The sequence below is a fragment of the Lygodium microphyllum genome, unplaced genomic scaffold (assembly GCF_053477565.2).
Source record: "Lygodium microphyllum isolate KBCC unplaced genomic scaffold, Lygodium_microphyllum_v1.1.10 scaffold_98, whole genome shotgun sequence".
Lineage (NCBI taxonomy): Eukaryota > Viridiplantae > Streptophyta > Polypodiopsida > Schizaeales > Lygodiaceae > Lygodium > Lygodium microphyllum.
In genome coordinates this window covers 210981-227183 of record NW_028229581.1, presented here as the reverse complement: position 1 = coordinate 227183, position 16203 = coordinate 210981, and the positions used below count along the sequence as shown (strand labels likewise).

At 40.7% G+C, this 16203-nt stretch overlaps 1 protein-coding gene across 2 annotated transcripts; it reads right to left on the bottom strand.

Annotated features, from left to right (window-relative positions):
• Positions 1 to 1702: 1702 nt before the first annotated feature.
• On the bottom strand, positions 1703 to 2674 carry LOC148008658 (uncharacterized). Of its 2 annotated transcripts, XM_087674117.1 has the most exons (2): positions 2208 to 2674; positions 1703 to 2012 (listed from the first exon to the last, which is right to left on the bottom strand). In XM_087674117.1, coding segments are annotated over exons 1-2 (432 nt in total). In that variant the 5' UTR covers positions 2639 to 2674; the 3' UTR covers positions 1703 to 2011. The 2 variants fall into 2 exon arrangements, with proteins under 2 accessions (XP_087530243.1, XP_087530242.1); XM_087674116.1 differs by having other exon boundaries at positions 1703 to 2674.
• Positions 2675 to 16203: the final 13529 nt, after the last annotated feature.

Genomic DNA, 16203 nt, shown 5'->3' with positions numbered 1-16203 from the left:
ACAACTTATCTTACAACCAGAAACTTCTATGCCATCAACAGTTTGAAAGACTCCTCAAAGGACAATACACAACAGTCCCAAGCATCTACATCTTCGATGTGCCCTGAAGCATGCTACCTCCTAAGATGAAGACTACCAATGGTTTTGCACTCTCTAGGAGGAGATAATGTTAACTGTAAGAAATACGTGGTATGCAAGGTGCAAGGGAGCACAAGAAGGAGCCTAAATTTTCAGAAATAGTCTTTGTATTATTAACAACAATATAATGTGTATGAAGCACATGCAAATTTGAATTGCCAAATTGTTGCGAACAAAAATATTGGTTTATTATGTGAATCCACAAGTCGGGCATGATCCCGTGAAAGTTGTAATGATAGCATAAGCTCCTATGGAAAAACTAGAAAGGTTCTAGTTCATTCTCATCATAGAAAAAGCGTGCAATGAGAAATAACAAGTCTTAAGGCCCAAGAGTGGACTCGATACCCAAGAGGGATGGAGAGACCCTCACCCTAGAAATCGTGTATAAGAAGGGTGAGAATAAATAGAACAAGCTATCCATGTGTCTGGGAACTTTGTGCACTTGCCTTCCCACTTTCGTTGTGAGAGAGCGGGTTAGGGTGAGAGTGAGGGTGAGGGACAAAGAGGTTGTAAAGGGTTGAGAATTGAAGGAGCACACTTGAATCATGGAGTATGCAATGTACATCCTTCATGGAATTAAAGGAAGGCCATATCACTCACTATAAATAAATGCTTGCATTTGTGTGCGAGAAACTATGTGAGAGGTAGTCGCTTATTCTCGTGTGTTAGAGCTCTTGAAGGAATAAGAGTGTGTTCAATGTCCTATTACATTGAGCTCATATAGCACAACACTTGAATCATGGAGTATCCTTCATGGGATTAAAGGAAGGCCATGGCACTCACTATAAATGAATGATTGCATTTGTGTGCGAGAAACTATGTAAGAGGTAGTCATTGATTCTTGTGTGTTGGAGCTCTTGAAGGAATAAGAGTGTGTCCAATGTCCTATTATGTTGAGCTCATATAGCACAACATTATATGAGAGCTATATCATGCTTGGAGGCAGCTATGCTTTTGCTAATGCCTATCCCATCGCTAGTATCACATAGCATTCCCATTCCCTTTCCTGCTTGTATTCCATCTTCACTCAAAACTCTTTTGTGACCAATGAGCCTATTTTATTGAGCAAAAACTTGTTACTATTTTTAAACTAACCATTTGGTGATGCAAGCTAGGGTAACGGAGGACACACGTTGGCTTTCAACTTGGCATTGATACATGTTAGAAAATATTTAAGGCTTTGAGTGTAAAGGCTTTGTAGCTATACCATGCCGTTGCTACCGATTGCACCTATATAGGGAGTAGTAGTGACTCAAAGCCTTGCCTTGTTTCCACTCTACGTGTGATTCCCTATACCCAGTGGTGAACCCTGTCATGTGCGGCGTCACAAGGGTGTAGTCCTGGGATGTGTCTATGTTGTCCCGCTTTTGGATTGAATAATACAAGAGTATACCTTGAGCTCATATCGTGTTACCTTTCTGTGCCGTGTTGAGTGCATAACGAGTGCAAGTTTATCACACGGAGTAAGTAACGAAGACCATGATGCAAAGCTTGATGAAAATAAATATGACATTGCGTAGAGCTAATCATTGGTTCCTTAGGTTATTGCCATAAGAGTTTCCTTCACAATCTTATGGTTCTCGTGGGAGTTTTGACATTTTGTATTGCTAGTTTGAGGGAAGAGGACAATAAGCAATGACCAATGGCATTATCAATCGATTAGATAGCTGTAGTAATTACTGTTATTATCGGTTTGCGTTGCAAGGGCAGTAAGCTACAAGGTGGCGGGGAAGATGACGCTCGAGCTAAGCAAGCGCAAGGGTTACAAGCTTGGATTGTGAGGTCTTAATCGGACGGAACAACCTTGCTTATGCCATTGTCCATGCTCTCAGAAGCTGTATAACATCGCTATGCTAGTACTCAGGCCTCCTCCCCTGCGAACGGTTTTAATTAGAAGATTGGAAGGGCAGTACAGAAACGGCATGTATATGATCCTCCCCACTCTTTGATCTCTTTTGTATGGTTCGAAAATAAAGAAAAAAGGGATGGGCTTCCTTGAATGCCTATGCAAGGGCACCATACATATCGATCTTATGCTTATTAATTGGCGGCTAAGGATAACAGCTCACTACTGGCCGGCGGCGAAAGCCGCGACGGGGAAGGTCTTGGTGATGCCGGCGAAGCTCTTGAAGTGAATTTTGCCCGTGGGCGGGTCATGATCGACGCTGATCTCCCCGACGGGAGGCCACAACATGAGCTCCTTGGCCTTCACCCCTTTCAGCTTCTTGATCTTGTGCTGCGTGATGAAGCCCGTGATCTCCATGTCGTAGCTCACCAGCTTCCCCGCCACCTTGAATTCGTGCTCTACCTTCTTCCCCTGGCACACCCACATGTACCCCGTCTCCGCCACGTGCCCCAACTCTTTCACCTCCTCCAATGGCAGCAGCCCAGCTGGCAGCCCGTGCCCCGTCAGCAGCTCCTCCGCCTTCCTCAGCGCCTCCGCGTGTCCCTTCCAGACTATCGCGCCCTGCTTCGGATCATCCGCCTTGGCCGGCGCCATTGCAGCACTTGATTGCTGCTGATTATATCTAACCTATCCACATGCGGTATTCAGCATAGTTTGCCACGTGAGTTGTTTCTCCTTTAAATAAACCCCAATTAAACAATGTACATCACAGGAGTCGTGTACTGTATCGTACAGTGAAATTACCTCAAGACAGTATTCAGCTGTGGGGATAGCGCCTTTCCGAGTAAGGTCGCTGTGAAGTTTTAACCCGGCACAACGCTTAAAAGGCTTCCCGATAGCAAAAGGACAACCAACCCTTCTGAGCAATCGAGGCCTCCACCACGTTACATTTACCTTGAATATAACGAAGTTAACGAAGGTAACGAAGCTCTTGCCGCTCTGATCATATTCGCATTAGTTTAGTCCGACGCCCCTTAGTCTAGTCCGACCCCTTGCCGCTCTCACACTCGCATTAGTTCAGTCCGACGCCAGCTTTGTTTCTTTTTCCTTTCAAAAGCATAGCCCCTACGGTTCTTCTTAAAGTAGTGACGTGTAAGATTTTCAACCTTTGGTAGGGGGGAAAACACCTCTACTTAAGTAAAAATGAAGCTCATTACAACACGTGATAGTTACTACTTCTCTTTTCCTCTTTCTCCTTTTGCCTTTGTCCCTTTCATCGAGTTTTCTAATTACCACTTTTCCCCACTTGGAGGCACAATGAATGCTCACATGGCATGCTTACATTTTATCCCTTATGTAGTAAATCCAAGAGGAGCTCTCTCTCACAAGAATACACACAAAGGCAACGAATTTTTATATTCATTATTATAATATATATTTGTACAAGATGAGGGTGTATCCTTTTGGCTCTCAATTGGCGTTTTGTCAATCAGTATGTTTATTTTGAATTTACAAAGTTATTTTTCAAATGTGTCAATTGCTTGTGTTAGATTCGTTTTGTCATGGCCATTTAACATGAGCACCATGGTTTTAATTAGACCAAGGTGTTTACATCATTTTTCAAATTGTTTTGCATTCACAAATATCACCATGGTGTAAGCATGGACATCAATGTGAACCCAGTGATGACCAGAATAATCACCCATGGTGCATGATGATGGAGATCATCCTACAAAAATCGAAACTCCTCAATGTTTTTTAAGGAAGTACACCTTGTCGTGATCAGATACATTCCACATTGGTTGATGAAGTCATGTTCTGGAATGAGCATGACTTCACCACACGTCTTGAACTTCTTCTTCAAATAGACGATGCCCAAAAGAAATATATTTCCATGCAAACCATTGCACATTCCATTTGGATGCAATTGCATGATATATATGAGCCAAAATCAATTGGCAGTTAGGTACATAATCTCAAAACATTAATCAATTAAATTATACAAGAAGATCAACAAGCTTAAAATTTCTTACAAACTTGGTACTTGAAAATGGACGATGTGCTACTCTAAGGGCTAGATCTTCTTCCGCGCCCCCCCCCCCCCCCCCCGCCCCCCCCGATGTCCAAGCAATACTTCGTCTTGCCACACTTCCACCATCTTGGCAATCCTTTACCTAAACCCAATCAAACCATGCAACCTTATTAATACCTACTCTCATTCCATTAACTTTATAAGAAAGTTCTATGTAGCAAGCCAATCAATACTCACAACCTACATCAAACACATTAGCCCTATACATGCACTCAAAAGAGAAATCTCATAGAAATTATTGCCATGTCTCCTCATGTAAATACTTATCCATTGCATAAGAACTTTAGGTTGTGATCTTCAAATCCCAATTGTAGCATTACTATATCATAATTCCACATTTGCAATAGGTCAGGTCGTGCATCCATAGACAATTGGCATAGTTCCAAGGGTCATCCAAATAAGGATAAGGCTCAATCTAATTGTGACTATGCATCTAAATCCTCTAATAATGAATAAGATCATCATTCTACTTAGAGCGCATCTCAATTTGATTCTTTGGATGTTGATAACCCTCCAGTCACTTTTATGGCCTTAATTAATATACAAATCATTACCCCCACATGTGGATTCCTAATAGGGCTACATGCCATGTTACCACAAATAAATATTACTTAAATAAGTACAAAGAATTGAATACACCTATTGATGTAAGATTTGGATATTATGATACCCTTAAAGCTCTTGGAATTGGTAAAGCCAACATAAAATTAACCAATGGCAAAGATGTCTTAATTCAGGAGATATATGGGGTGCCTAACCTTGCAAAGTAGTAAAATTACTAGTGAAGATACCTACTTGGAATTCCATCATATACACTATGTGATTAATCATATTCTTCCTATTGGTCACCTTTATTCTATTCCTTGTCCTAAATTAAGTAGTTTATATTTCTTAGGTAGAAGTCAATCTTCACATGAAACCTAGTGTCAAAGATGGTGGAGTCACTTCCATCGCTTCCACTTGCACCACCACCCGCTTTTCCCAATTCGACTAGGAAAATGACTTGGCATTGGGGATATAAGGGTGTTATTTTCCTCAAACAACTCCATTACTCTGTATAACATACATTATGTACTAGCTTTATCTAAAACCCTTCTATCTGCTCAGTAGTTGGATAATGTAGGCTATTATGTATCTTTTGGTGAATCTACATGAAAGATTACCTATGGGAATCTTGTCTTTGCTTGAGGTGCCAGGGTTGGTAGTCTCTATCATTTATTTATATCTAGGTCTTTTGACCATGTTTTGGATGCGCTTGACATATCACATCACTACAAGATACAAGCCTTATACCGATGTTTAAAGCGACAAAAATGTTCATAAAGAAATTTTCCCCCGTCGTCGTAAAAAATGTCGTTATTAGCAACACCATAGAATAGTCAATATCAATGTTGTTGTACTGCTGCGTATCCGAGGTGTGGAATCCACCAAAAAGTTTGTGTGTGTGACATTTGTTGCTTTGTGCATACTTAGACGTTGTGCTTTGCTCTGCCTGAATGTTTTGCCTTTAGTTGGTTCATGTTCAATTTCACAGAAGAGACAAGTGCTGTTTGGGAGTGAATCTGATATTTGTTACAAACAATTTAGAAGGAGAATGGGTTCTAAATTTGCAATGAGTATGGTTTTCCTGAGCTTCTCAAGCTGTTTGCTTATGTTGAAGATACAAAAGGTGATGAGGTTTACACGGACTATACTGTGGATACAAAGACTGGATGATCTCCATCGCCCTTTCAAGGCATGGATAGGCTTGACTCAACAAGGCCACTTTGATATACTTTTCTATAGGTGCTGGTGAATGTTGCAGTGGTAATGGACTAGGTATGAAAGGGCATGCTCCTTGAAATACTCAATGTTTGGTCATAAATTCAGTGTGGTCCTATGCCTTAAGCGGCACAAGGAAAGAGGAGGATATAGCTGCAATAAAATTGCAAGGCACTTTCATTGGGGTTTATTCCTAGCAAACTTTCATCGAGTGAAGTTATGTAAAGGCTTACATCCACTCTTGTGTTTAATGCAAGTTGCTGGCAATTGTTGCAGTGATAATGGGCTGAGTGTGGAAGAGCTTATTATTTGAACACTCAGTGTGGTTGTAAATTGAGAGTGGGACTCAAGAAAATGTTTTAGTGAAATGGCTACGTTCTCACACCCCAATAACAATAGGCTTTAACATCTTAAGAGGAAGCAAAGGCTAATGTATTAAAATCAAATAGAAAGCCAACCAGGAATAAGCAAGTCAAGAAGCAAGATCAAGGATCTGTGAAAGATGGTACATTCTGGGACCTACATTAGAACACCACGAAGACAAGACTGAACAACTTGCAGAAACCCCTAACGTAACAACAAGGCCCTTCAAAGTGTTAACAGAAGGAGGTTCAGAAAAGAAAAGCCAGAAAGGTAAAAGCTCCTCTAATTCTGCTTCAGATTTTGCAAAGGACAATAAAACTCGTAGACGAGTACGGGGAGGCTCATCAGACGCTTCTAAAACAGTTGAGTGTGGAACCTAATGATGCCTTCAGTGGCATAATGAATGGTGCTGATATCTGCTTTTTAGAGGGAGTCGTGATGTAGATCGGGTCTATTTTCAGACATTGTGTTGGCAACAATAGAGAGATAAAAGTAGCAGGGACTTTACACCTTCGTACGAACTAATGTTGTGGTGATGATGGTCATGTACTAGGTCATGGACATGAGCCACAGCCAGATCATGGACGTGCGCTGGGAAAGGAATAGTATAATCCTTGAGCTGTTCCCAGGAAGCTTGAAAGTCTCTAACGGTCAAATCATGCTGGCCGCCGTGATCTAGAAAGAGGAGATCAGTTGACGACGTGCAGATGTTGCTGATGCGCCCTGGATCAGCGACAGTGGGGAGTTCTTCCTGATGATTATATACGGAATGATCAATTGTGATGTTGTTTTGACTATATACTAACTCAATAGGCTTTCATAGACGTTGATGTAAAAGCTTCTGTGAACAAGGATCTTATTGGAAATTTCTTGTCAGATCTAGTGCACAGTGCTCTAAAAGTTTGCTCTTAGTTAAGGCCAACCCTGGACATAGCAGTGACAGCCAATGCTAATTATGTTTGCCCAGAACTACGGTAGTGAAGAAATACACTTAGCTGTTTTAATAGAGAAAGCTCTCTACTTGCATAAGAGTGAAGGAAAAATCCAGCTACCACATCGTACTTTCAGGGTTGGTTTTCAACATTGGACAGGCAACAAAGGGCAATTTGAATCCATGAACTTATGGGTCAGTTGCATGGCCATATTTGTAAGTCATACGCCATCTACAGCTATGTTTACAAATTCTTGCTGGTCTCTGGCAAGCATGTAAAGCAGTTCAGATTTATGATACATCTGAAGCAAAAGCCTAGCTATGGCGGCCAGCATTGGGCAACTCTGATTGAATCCTGGAGTTCTCAGCCGTTAAAGAAACACAAAAGGGCAAAACAAACCAACTTGTGTCAATAAACCTGCATCTTCCTCTCATGCTGGAACGAATACTTATCTTTATTTCCCTAAGAAAAGCTCGCCTACGTTTTTCTTCTCATGCTGACATGCAAGAAGGAGCTTCAAAGATCCATACGATCATTATAGTAGAAGGATCTACAAATGCTGCAAAATTAAATCGGGTGGCCTAAAACCAATGGCTTGATCAGATTTGAAGTCATCTTCTATTTTGTAAACATCTTGGCAGTAATACAATTATTACTTGGCATCGTTTTCTCATCTTGCTTATTCGCTTGATTGATCTTCTATCTTGAAATTCGTCAAGGTCCTCTGTGGTTGCGACTTTGCTTTCGAAAACCCTTCGACAACGTTGTTATCAGCGTCGCTACTTGTACTGGTATCAATGTTGATACTGATGCAAATAGCGACACTAATAACGATGCTTTGTGACGCATTTTGCGACTCTAATAGTGATGCGTGCAGAAAATTTGTGACGTTAACAAGGAAAAAAATTTGTGGTATATGCTTTATTTGGGCCATACAAAATAGTTTCAGTAATGTATACAATGCTCGTATAAATAAAGGCAAGGTGTACTTGAATCATAACATTGATACATGAAATAAATACATGATCGCGTAATGAAAGCAATCGATAGAATAGATACTACTACTATATAGAAAATATCTACACAGATCACATGACCAAAAAAGAAGAGTATGTGAGCTCCAGGGATCCAAGGGCGAGCTATAGATCCTCACCATCCGAAGCCTCATCTCACCACAAGGGAGCATCGAATAGACTCTGCAAAAAAAGAAACAACTACACATCAGTCCACCATATAATAATGCATTTTAATTAAACTTAGTAACTATGGACAAGAAAGATGAGTGACTTACAGGGCCGCTGGATCCATACAATCTGTTGATCAATGTAGTGAAACCGTGCCTCTCTGCATATATCGAGTCTCAAGGCCGGTGGGATCGTGGTTTGTAATGGAGTGCTACAAAGAAAATAAAATACAACTATTAGAAACACAATTGTCAATACAAAGGATATTGCAAAAAATAAGCAAGCAGAACAAAAGAAAAACTTACAAAGTCCTCCAGATATGTCATGTGGCCACCATTCCCAAGATGATGGACCACTTCGGCCTCCAATTGTGCCCTCGCCACCTCGCACTGCTATCTCTAATGTCCTGGAGAATCTGCAGCCTCCTCCTTGAGTCGGTGCCAATCGTCCGCATCTAGCCACTCGAGCTTTGAAGCCCCACTCTTGAGTGCCTTGTATGCGTCCGATCATCTATGTGACATGTATGCACACATGCAATCCATCATCCAGCCCGTGGAAAACCTATCTGTTGCGGCTAGTATCAAAAACTCCTCATGCAAGGATGTTACTATGTAGTCCTTTCTCCCCTCCAATATGTTCTTCCAATGATCCAAGACGTTATGCCAAAAAACTTGTTGGCACAACTCTCTCATACGAGCCATCGCCCTCCTCCCCTCATTATTCATGATGATGGCTCATGTCCTATCTCCCACCTATGATCGCACTCTTGGGTATATCCAGGAGACCCCTGTACATCTGGTGTATCTATGGGGATAGTATCTATCGGAGTAGGACCCATAGGGGTGCCACCTGCAGGACGGTTGAGCAAAAGATGGAGTGACTAGAGTAGACATCCCCACAGGTATAACAAATCCTACAGGTGACGCAACTCCAACAGAATGACGAGATAGAGACACTGCGTCGCTACCTCCACAATAACCACCTGAGCTACGCTCTCTCAAACCGCCACGAGAACAAGGAGTAGCACCTGTATCGCGAGCCGACCACAGGCTCACTACATCGAGGTCTCCACAGCATTCCCTTGAACCACTCTCTCTGTCTGACCCAAGTCTGAAGCGTCGACCTCGTCTACTAAAAACTGAAGCATCAGAGCGCACCGAAGTAGATCTAATAGAACGGCCTGATGGTGTTTGAGACAGCTTCTGGTCTACCATATCTCTGAATCTCGCCATCTAATCTATAGACATACGCATGAAGATCTCCTGTAGCTTCTCATCACTCATCCCTCGACTCATCGTGATGATCTAAATATCCACAAAGGTTACCTGCACATACAAAACTTAATGTTAGCATAATCAATATAAATCAAACAAAGCACGGTAATATAAATCTTTAAAAAATGATCTTACTTAAAGTGCATATCTTATGTATCATTATAAGTGATTTGTCAATGCATTGAGTAGGTGGATGCTCCAAGTATGAAGTACCCTATGGTCCCATGTCAATCTCCTGACACAACTCCGCATACACTAGAAGGTCGATAGACATATCACCACAAAAGGATGAGTCCATGTCGTTCTCAAAGAATTCTTGGACTCTTATATTACCATCATTGTTACCCAATGTTGGCTCCTCTACATGCTCCAAGCATTCGGTGGCCTTCACCCCTTGCAATATCGACCTCTCTACTTGCATATTGTCCTCATCTATACTTAGAAAATCGCTTTGATCATATACTCTCACACTTCGGAGAGCTAAAGGTATAACGTACCACCATCGAGGTTGTCGGGGATTTGGATAGAAAATTACATGTTCACAATCACGTACCAGAGAGATTTAACTATTGTAACATGTACCATGTCGTAATACAATTAAAAAACACATGAGTTCATGCACCTGTTTACAATGAGTCGGCAACACAAACATGTCGCAAAAATCTGTCCTTTTTTTTTAAATCTATTTCAAGAAATCCTGATGGACCTCGTCGAATTGTTGCTCTAGCTCCTTCAAGTACCACTTTGAACCACTACACATCAAATAGGATCATGGAGAAGCTACGGTAATCCACCGTGACAATACTTTGCAGGTTTCCAAAATACTCCATCTCATCTATAACCGTGTTTGGATCCATTGCTTGTCATCGGCTCTCTTGCTCAAACCTTGCCATGATACCATAATCTGTTGTGGAGTGTATTTTGTCAATATGCTCCATGCGGAAATGCCATCCACGCGACCATGCCGCACTATATATTTTGTATTGTATATTGAAAAACTCAATTAGTTGTCGTATATAAAATATAGATATGACAAACCCTAAGCACATTATCACCTTTGGACTACATCCCCTCGATAATTTCCACTTCTCGGATGATACCTCTGCCCCTTCTCAAGATGCTGCAATCAAAGCTCCATGCAACCATCACGTTGACATAAATCGTGGCATCTCCTCCATGCCCTTGAGATATTGAGTTGGTCTATGGTACATACTACGTCAAAATTCAGATCGTGCTTCCTCTCGATCTTTCCTAGCTTGCTGGTACCTAGTGAGCCACGTCTCCATAGAGGCATGGTGCAACATACAAAAGCGATTCACTTCTTCTCCATTGCAGCATCCATTTTTTTTTCTACCCCATTTTCAACCACCACATCTCTGATCAATCTATTATCGTCCTTCAACGACCATAGCATTTTGTTGTCTGAATTCACCGTTGGTAGCCATTGTGAAATATGCACTAATGCCTCAGACACCAACCAACCTTCAGCTATGCTACCTTCTGGCTGAGCTCGTTTTTGCACAAAGCCTTTCACGGTTTTCATGAAGCGCTCCAAGAAGAACATCCATTGTGTATGGATAGGTCCAGCAATCTCTACTTCATCTACAAGATGCACAAGAAGGTGGATTTGTATTGTGAGCATGCTGGTAGGGCAGGTATTTCTCAAAGAGATAGACCATCTCCACTAATCCCCGCCTTGCGGATTCAATAGAGGATATCTTAATCTCATTCTGTGAGATCCATTACACTAAAGTTGATAACCTGTAGATCGCCCTGCGTATTTTTGAAGTAAGGCATCCTGCGATCGTGATCAGTAGTACAAACTGCTACAAAGAAGGAAGCATTATGAACAACGACTATACTCCAATGGGCATCAATGCATCGATCATTGCCTCCATTTCAGGCTCCAAGATTGTAGGAAAGTCTAGAAGGCTACTTGTCTCCTCTGGTATTGACGGTATAGATTGGGTGGTACCTTCTAAGTGATGGATTGACTCAAGCACTCCATCCATTGCATGCCCACAAACTCTTCTAACTGGCTACAAAGGGTGCACTCCTTCTTGGGCCAAGACATCACCTCCCTGGATAGAAACATTGCCAACCACACCCAATGTTTTTGTATATGGTATTCAATTAGCTTGCGAATGCATGATTGATATACACTTTTCTTACCATTTGCTCAAAATCTAAGATTCTCTGATCAATGATTTCAGATTGAAACTCGCCGAAGCGTCGTATGTGTTATATAGACAATCGATGTTTTCGTCTCATTGCTAGCTTACATTGAGAGCAAGGACATGGGACACGCTGATTAAGATACGCCTCACAATCTTGAACATCACGAACTTCATCGTTTTCCATTTGGTCTATGTTACAATAAATATATATTTTTTGTTATCATTCTTTTTTTCTTTCTTAAATTGTTTGAGAAGGGATTTCTTATCTTGTAACTCAAAAAAATTAACGTATGTAAAGTCTCCACCCACCCAAATATTAACGTATGTCGCAGTGTTTCCCATCTCGTGGTATTGCACAGGACCTTGCTGCCACTCTCTCTTTGTTTTTTATCCATTCATTCTCTTTTCTCGTTCCATCTCTCTCTCTTTTTCTCTTTCTTCATTATGTTGTATGTGTATTCCCTCTCTCTCATTCCTTCTTTCTTTTTCTTTTCCTCTCCCTCTCTCATTTCCTTTAACAAAACATCTCTCTCTCTCTCTACCACTACCACTACCACTATTGCTACCGCTACCGCTAAAATAAACAAGAAAAGAAGAAACAACAACAACTACTACTACTACAACAAACATGAAAAGAAGAAAAAACTACTACTACTACTACTACTACTACTACTACAATAAGCAAGAAAAGAAAAAAAACTACTATAACAACAACAACAACAACAAATAAGAAAACTACTACTACTACTATTATTACTACTACTACAACCACGACTACAACGACTACCACTACAATAAACAAGAAAAGAAGAAAAAACAACAACAACAACAACTACTACTACTACTATTACAAACAAGAAAAGAAGAAAAAACAACAACAACAACTACTACAAAAAAAAAAAAAAAAAAACTAAACTAAACAACAATAAACAAGAAAAGAAAAAATACTACTACTACTACAAACAAGAAAACTACTACTACTACTACTAGTACTACTAATACAACCACGACTATGACTACCACAACAACGACAAACAAGAAAAGAAGAAATTAAACAAAAACTACTACTACTATCACTACCACTACCACTACTCTTACAATGACTACCACAACAACAACAAACAAGAAATAAAGAAATAGAGAAATAAAACAACAACAACAACAATAACAACAATCTCTCCCTCCCTCTCTCTCTCTCTCTCTCTCTCCCTCACTCCCTCTCCATCTCTTTCTCTATTTCCCTATTATGTTTAATGTTTTCTCCCTCTCTCTCTCGATCCTTCTTTCATTTTCTCTCTTCCTCTCCTAACAACATCTAGAAACAATGCCCAACATTGCAAAACTTTTTAGCAACATTGTATACAATTGACACATTGTTACCAAATTTTCACATTAGTTTAATGCAGATGCGATCGTAATTTTGTCTTTGGAGGACCTATCTCTGTAGTCCGGAAAGTGGAAAATCCTAAGGAGTTTTGTGCTAGAGGGTGGACTTAGGAAAGTACCAAGTAGAACTCGATAGTTTTATCTAATCAAAAGGGATTATTTTCAATTAGTGGAACCATGAGTATTTGTCAACTTAATATGAGCAAAGGAGGGGAAAAATTTTGATAATGGCAACCTCATAGGCAAAAATGCAAGAGAGGGTAGTCGTATAATGAAGGTGGAAAAGTAGTAGTTCTTTAATTTTTTCTTTTCTTATTTGTTGTTGTGGTAGTCGTAGTCGTGATCATAGCTGTCTTCGTTGTTGTCATAGTAGTAGTTGTAGTAGTAGTAGTAGTAGTAGTTGTTGTTTTTATTGTTGTTGTTTCTTTTTTGTTTCTTGTTTGTTGTTGTTGTTGTTATGTTTTCTTATTTTCTTGTTTATTGTAGTGGTAGTGGTAGTGGTAGAGAGAGAGAGAGAGAGAGAGAGAGAGAGAGAGAGAGAGAGAGAGAGATGTTTTGTTAAAGGAAATGATAGAGGGAGAGGAAGAGAGAAAAATAAAGAAGGAACGAGAGAGAGAGAGAGGGAATAAACATACAACATAATAAAGAAAGAGAGAAAGAGAGAGAGAGAGGGAGGGAGACAAGAGAATGATTGGATAAAAAACAAAGAGAGAGTAAGATCTTGTTCTTTAACTTTTTCTTTTCTTGTTTATAGTAGTAGTAATAGTAGTAGTGGTGGTGGTGGTGGCAAGGTTCGGTGAGGTCCAGTGCAATATCACAAGACGGGGAACATCACGCCATTCTGTTACATCTACTTCGGTCTAGGAGCTAGACCAAGAGCTGTCTCAGACACCATCAGGCCATTCTATTAGATCTAATTTGATGCGCTCTGATGCTTCAATTTCAAGTAGACGAGGTCACGCTCTAAACTTGGGCCAGACGGAGGGAGTGGTTATGGGGGATGTTGCGGAGACATGGATGCAGTGAGTCCGCGGTTGGCTCGAGAAACAAGTGCTACTCCTCGCTCTCGTGGTGGCTTGAGAGAGTGTGGCTCGAGTGATTGTTGTATCGGTACCGACATAGTGTCTCCGTCTCGTCGTTCTGCTAGAGTTGTGCCACCTATGAGATTTGTCACACCTGTGGAGATGTCTACTCCAATCACTCCAGCTTTTGCTCAACCATCCGCAGGTGGCACCCCTATGGGTGCTACTCGGAGAGATACTACCCCCATAAGTACACCAGATGTAGAGGGGTCTCCTAGATATGCCTAAGAGTGTGGTCGCAGGTGGGAGAGGACACATCTTAGACATACCCCAGAGGGGTATGGATACCTTGTAGATGATAGGACATGAGCCATCATCATGAATGATGAGGGGAGGAGGGTGATGGCTCATATAAGAGAATTGTGCCAACAAGTTTTTCGGCACAACATCTTGGATCATGGAAGAACATATCGGAGGGGAGCAAGGACTACATAATAGCATCCTTGCATGAGTTTCTGGTACTTGTCGAGGCAGATAGGTTTTCCACATGCTGGATGATGGAGTGCATGCGCGTGTACATGTCACATAGACAATCGGATGCACGCAAGGCACTTAAGAGTGTGGCCTCAAAGCCCGAGTGGCTAGATGCGGATGATTGGTGCCAAATCAAGGAGGAGGCTATAGATTCTCCAGGATGTTGGAGACAATAGCACAAGGCAGCCAGGGCACAACTGCAAGTAGGAGTGGTTCATCATCTTGGGAGTGGCGGCCACAGGACATATCTGTTGGACTTTGTAAGTTCTTCTTTTGTTCTGCTTGCTTATTTTTTTGCAATATCCCTTGTACTGACAATCATGTTTCTAACACTTGTATTTTATTTTCTTTGCAGGACTTACAAACTGCGATGCTGCTAACTTAGAGACTTGATATGTAGAGAGACATGGTCTCACTGCATTGATCGACTGATTGTATGGATGCAGCGGCCTTATAAGACACTCATCTTTCTTGTCTGTAGTTACTAATTTTAATTAAAATGTATTATTGTATGGTGGACTGATATGTAGTTGTTTCTTTTTTTGTAGAGTTCATTCGATGTTCCTTTGCTGGGGCAGGAGGAGCTTTCAGATGGGGAGGATCTATACCTCGCCCTTGGATCACATCCTCTTCTTTTTTGGTCATGTGATTTGTGTAGGCATTTTCTATGCACTATGTATCTTGCCAGGATTGTACCGTCGCTTTCATTATGCGATCTTGTATTTATTTTATGTATCAATCTTATGATTCAAGTACACTTTACCTTCATTTAGACAAGCATTGTACACATTACTGAAACTCTTTTTTATGGCCCAAATAAAGCACAAGCTGCCCTGCCTTTTTTTTTCCTATTATCGTTGGTATTAGCATCGTAAATTTACTGCATGTGTTGCTATTAGTGTCGCTATCATCATGGCTATTTGCATTGTTATCAGCATGATAGTGACGCAAATAGCGACGCTGATAGGAACTGTTTTATGGAGTCGCTAATATTGATGTTTTTTGCAATGATGGGGCCAAATCTCTTTATGAACATTTTTGTCACTTTGAACGTCGGTATAAGGCATGTATCTTGTAGTGCTAGGTTATTTCCCATGACAGTGTCTAACTCTAATTACAATACGTGATTATCAAAATGCTAGACGCATAAAGTATAACAATTAATGAATGGTCTTTATATTATTGCAATTTACATAGTTTATGCCAATACTATATAATTTACATCATGTACTAGCTTTGACCAAAAGCCTTCTATCTACGCTGGGCAGTTGGATAATGTAGGATATTATGTATCTTTTGGTGAATCTACATGAATGATTACCTATGGGAATGTTGTCTTTGCTCGAGGTGCCAAGGTTGGCAGTCTCTATCCTTTATTTATATCTAGGCCTTTTGACCATGTTTTGGATGTGGCTAACATATCACATGTATCTTTATAGCATTGTCACCTTGGGCACATGTCCTTAAAGGGAATGAAAATGTTATTATTGGTTA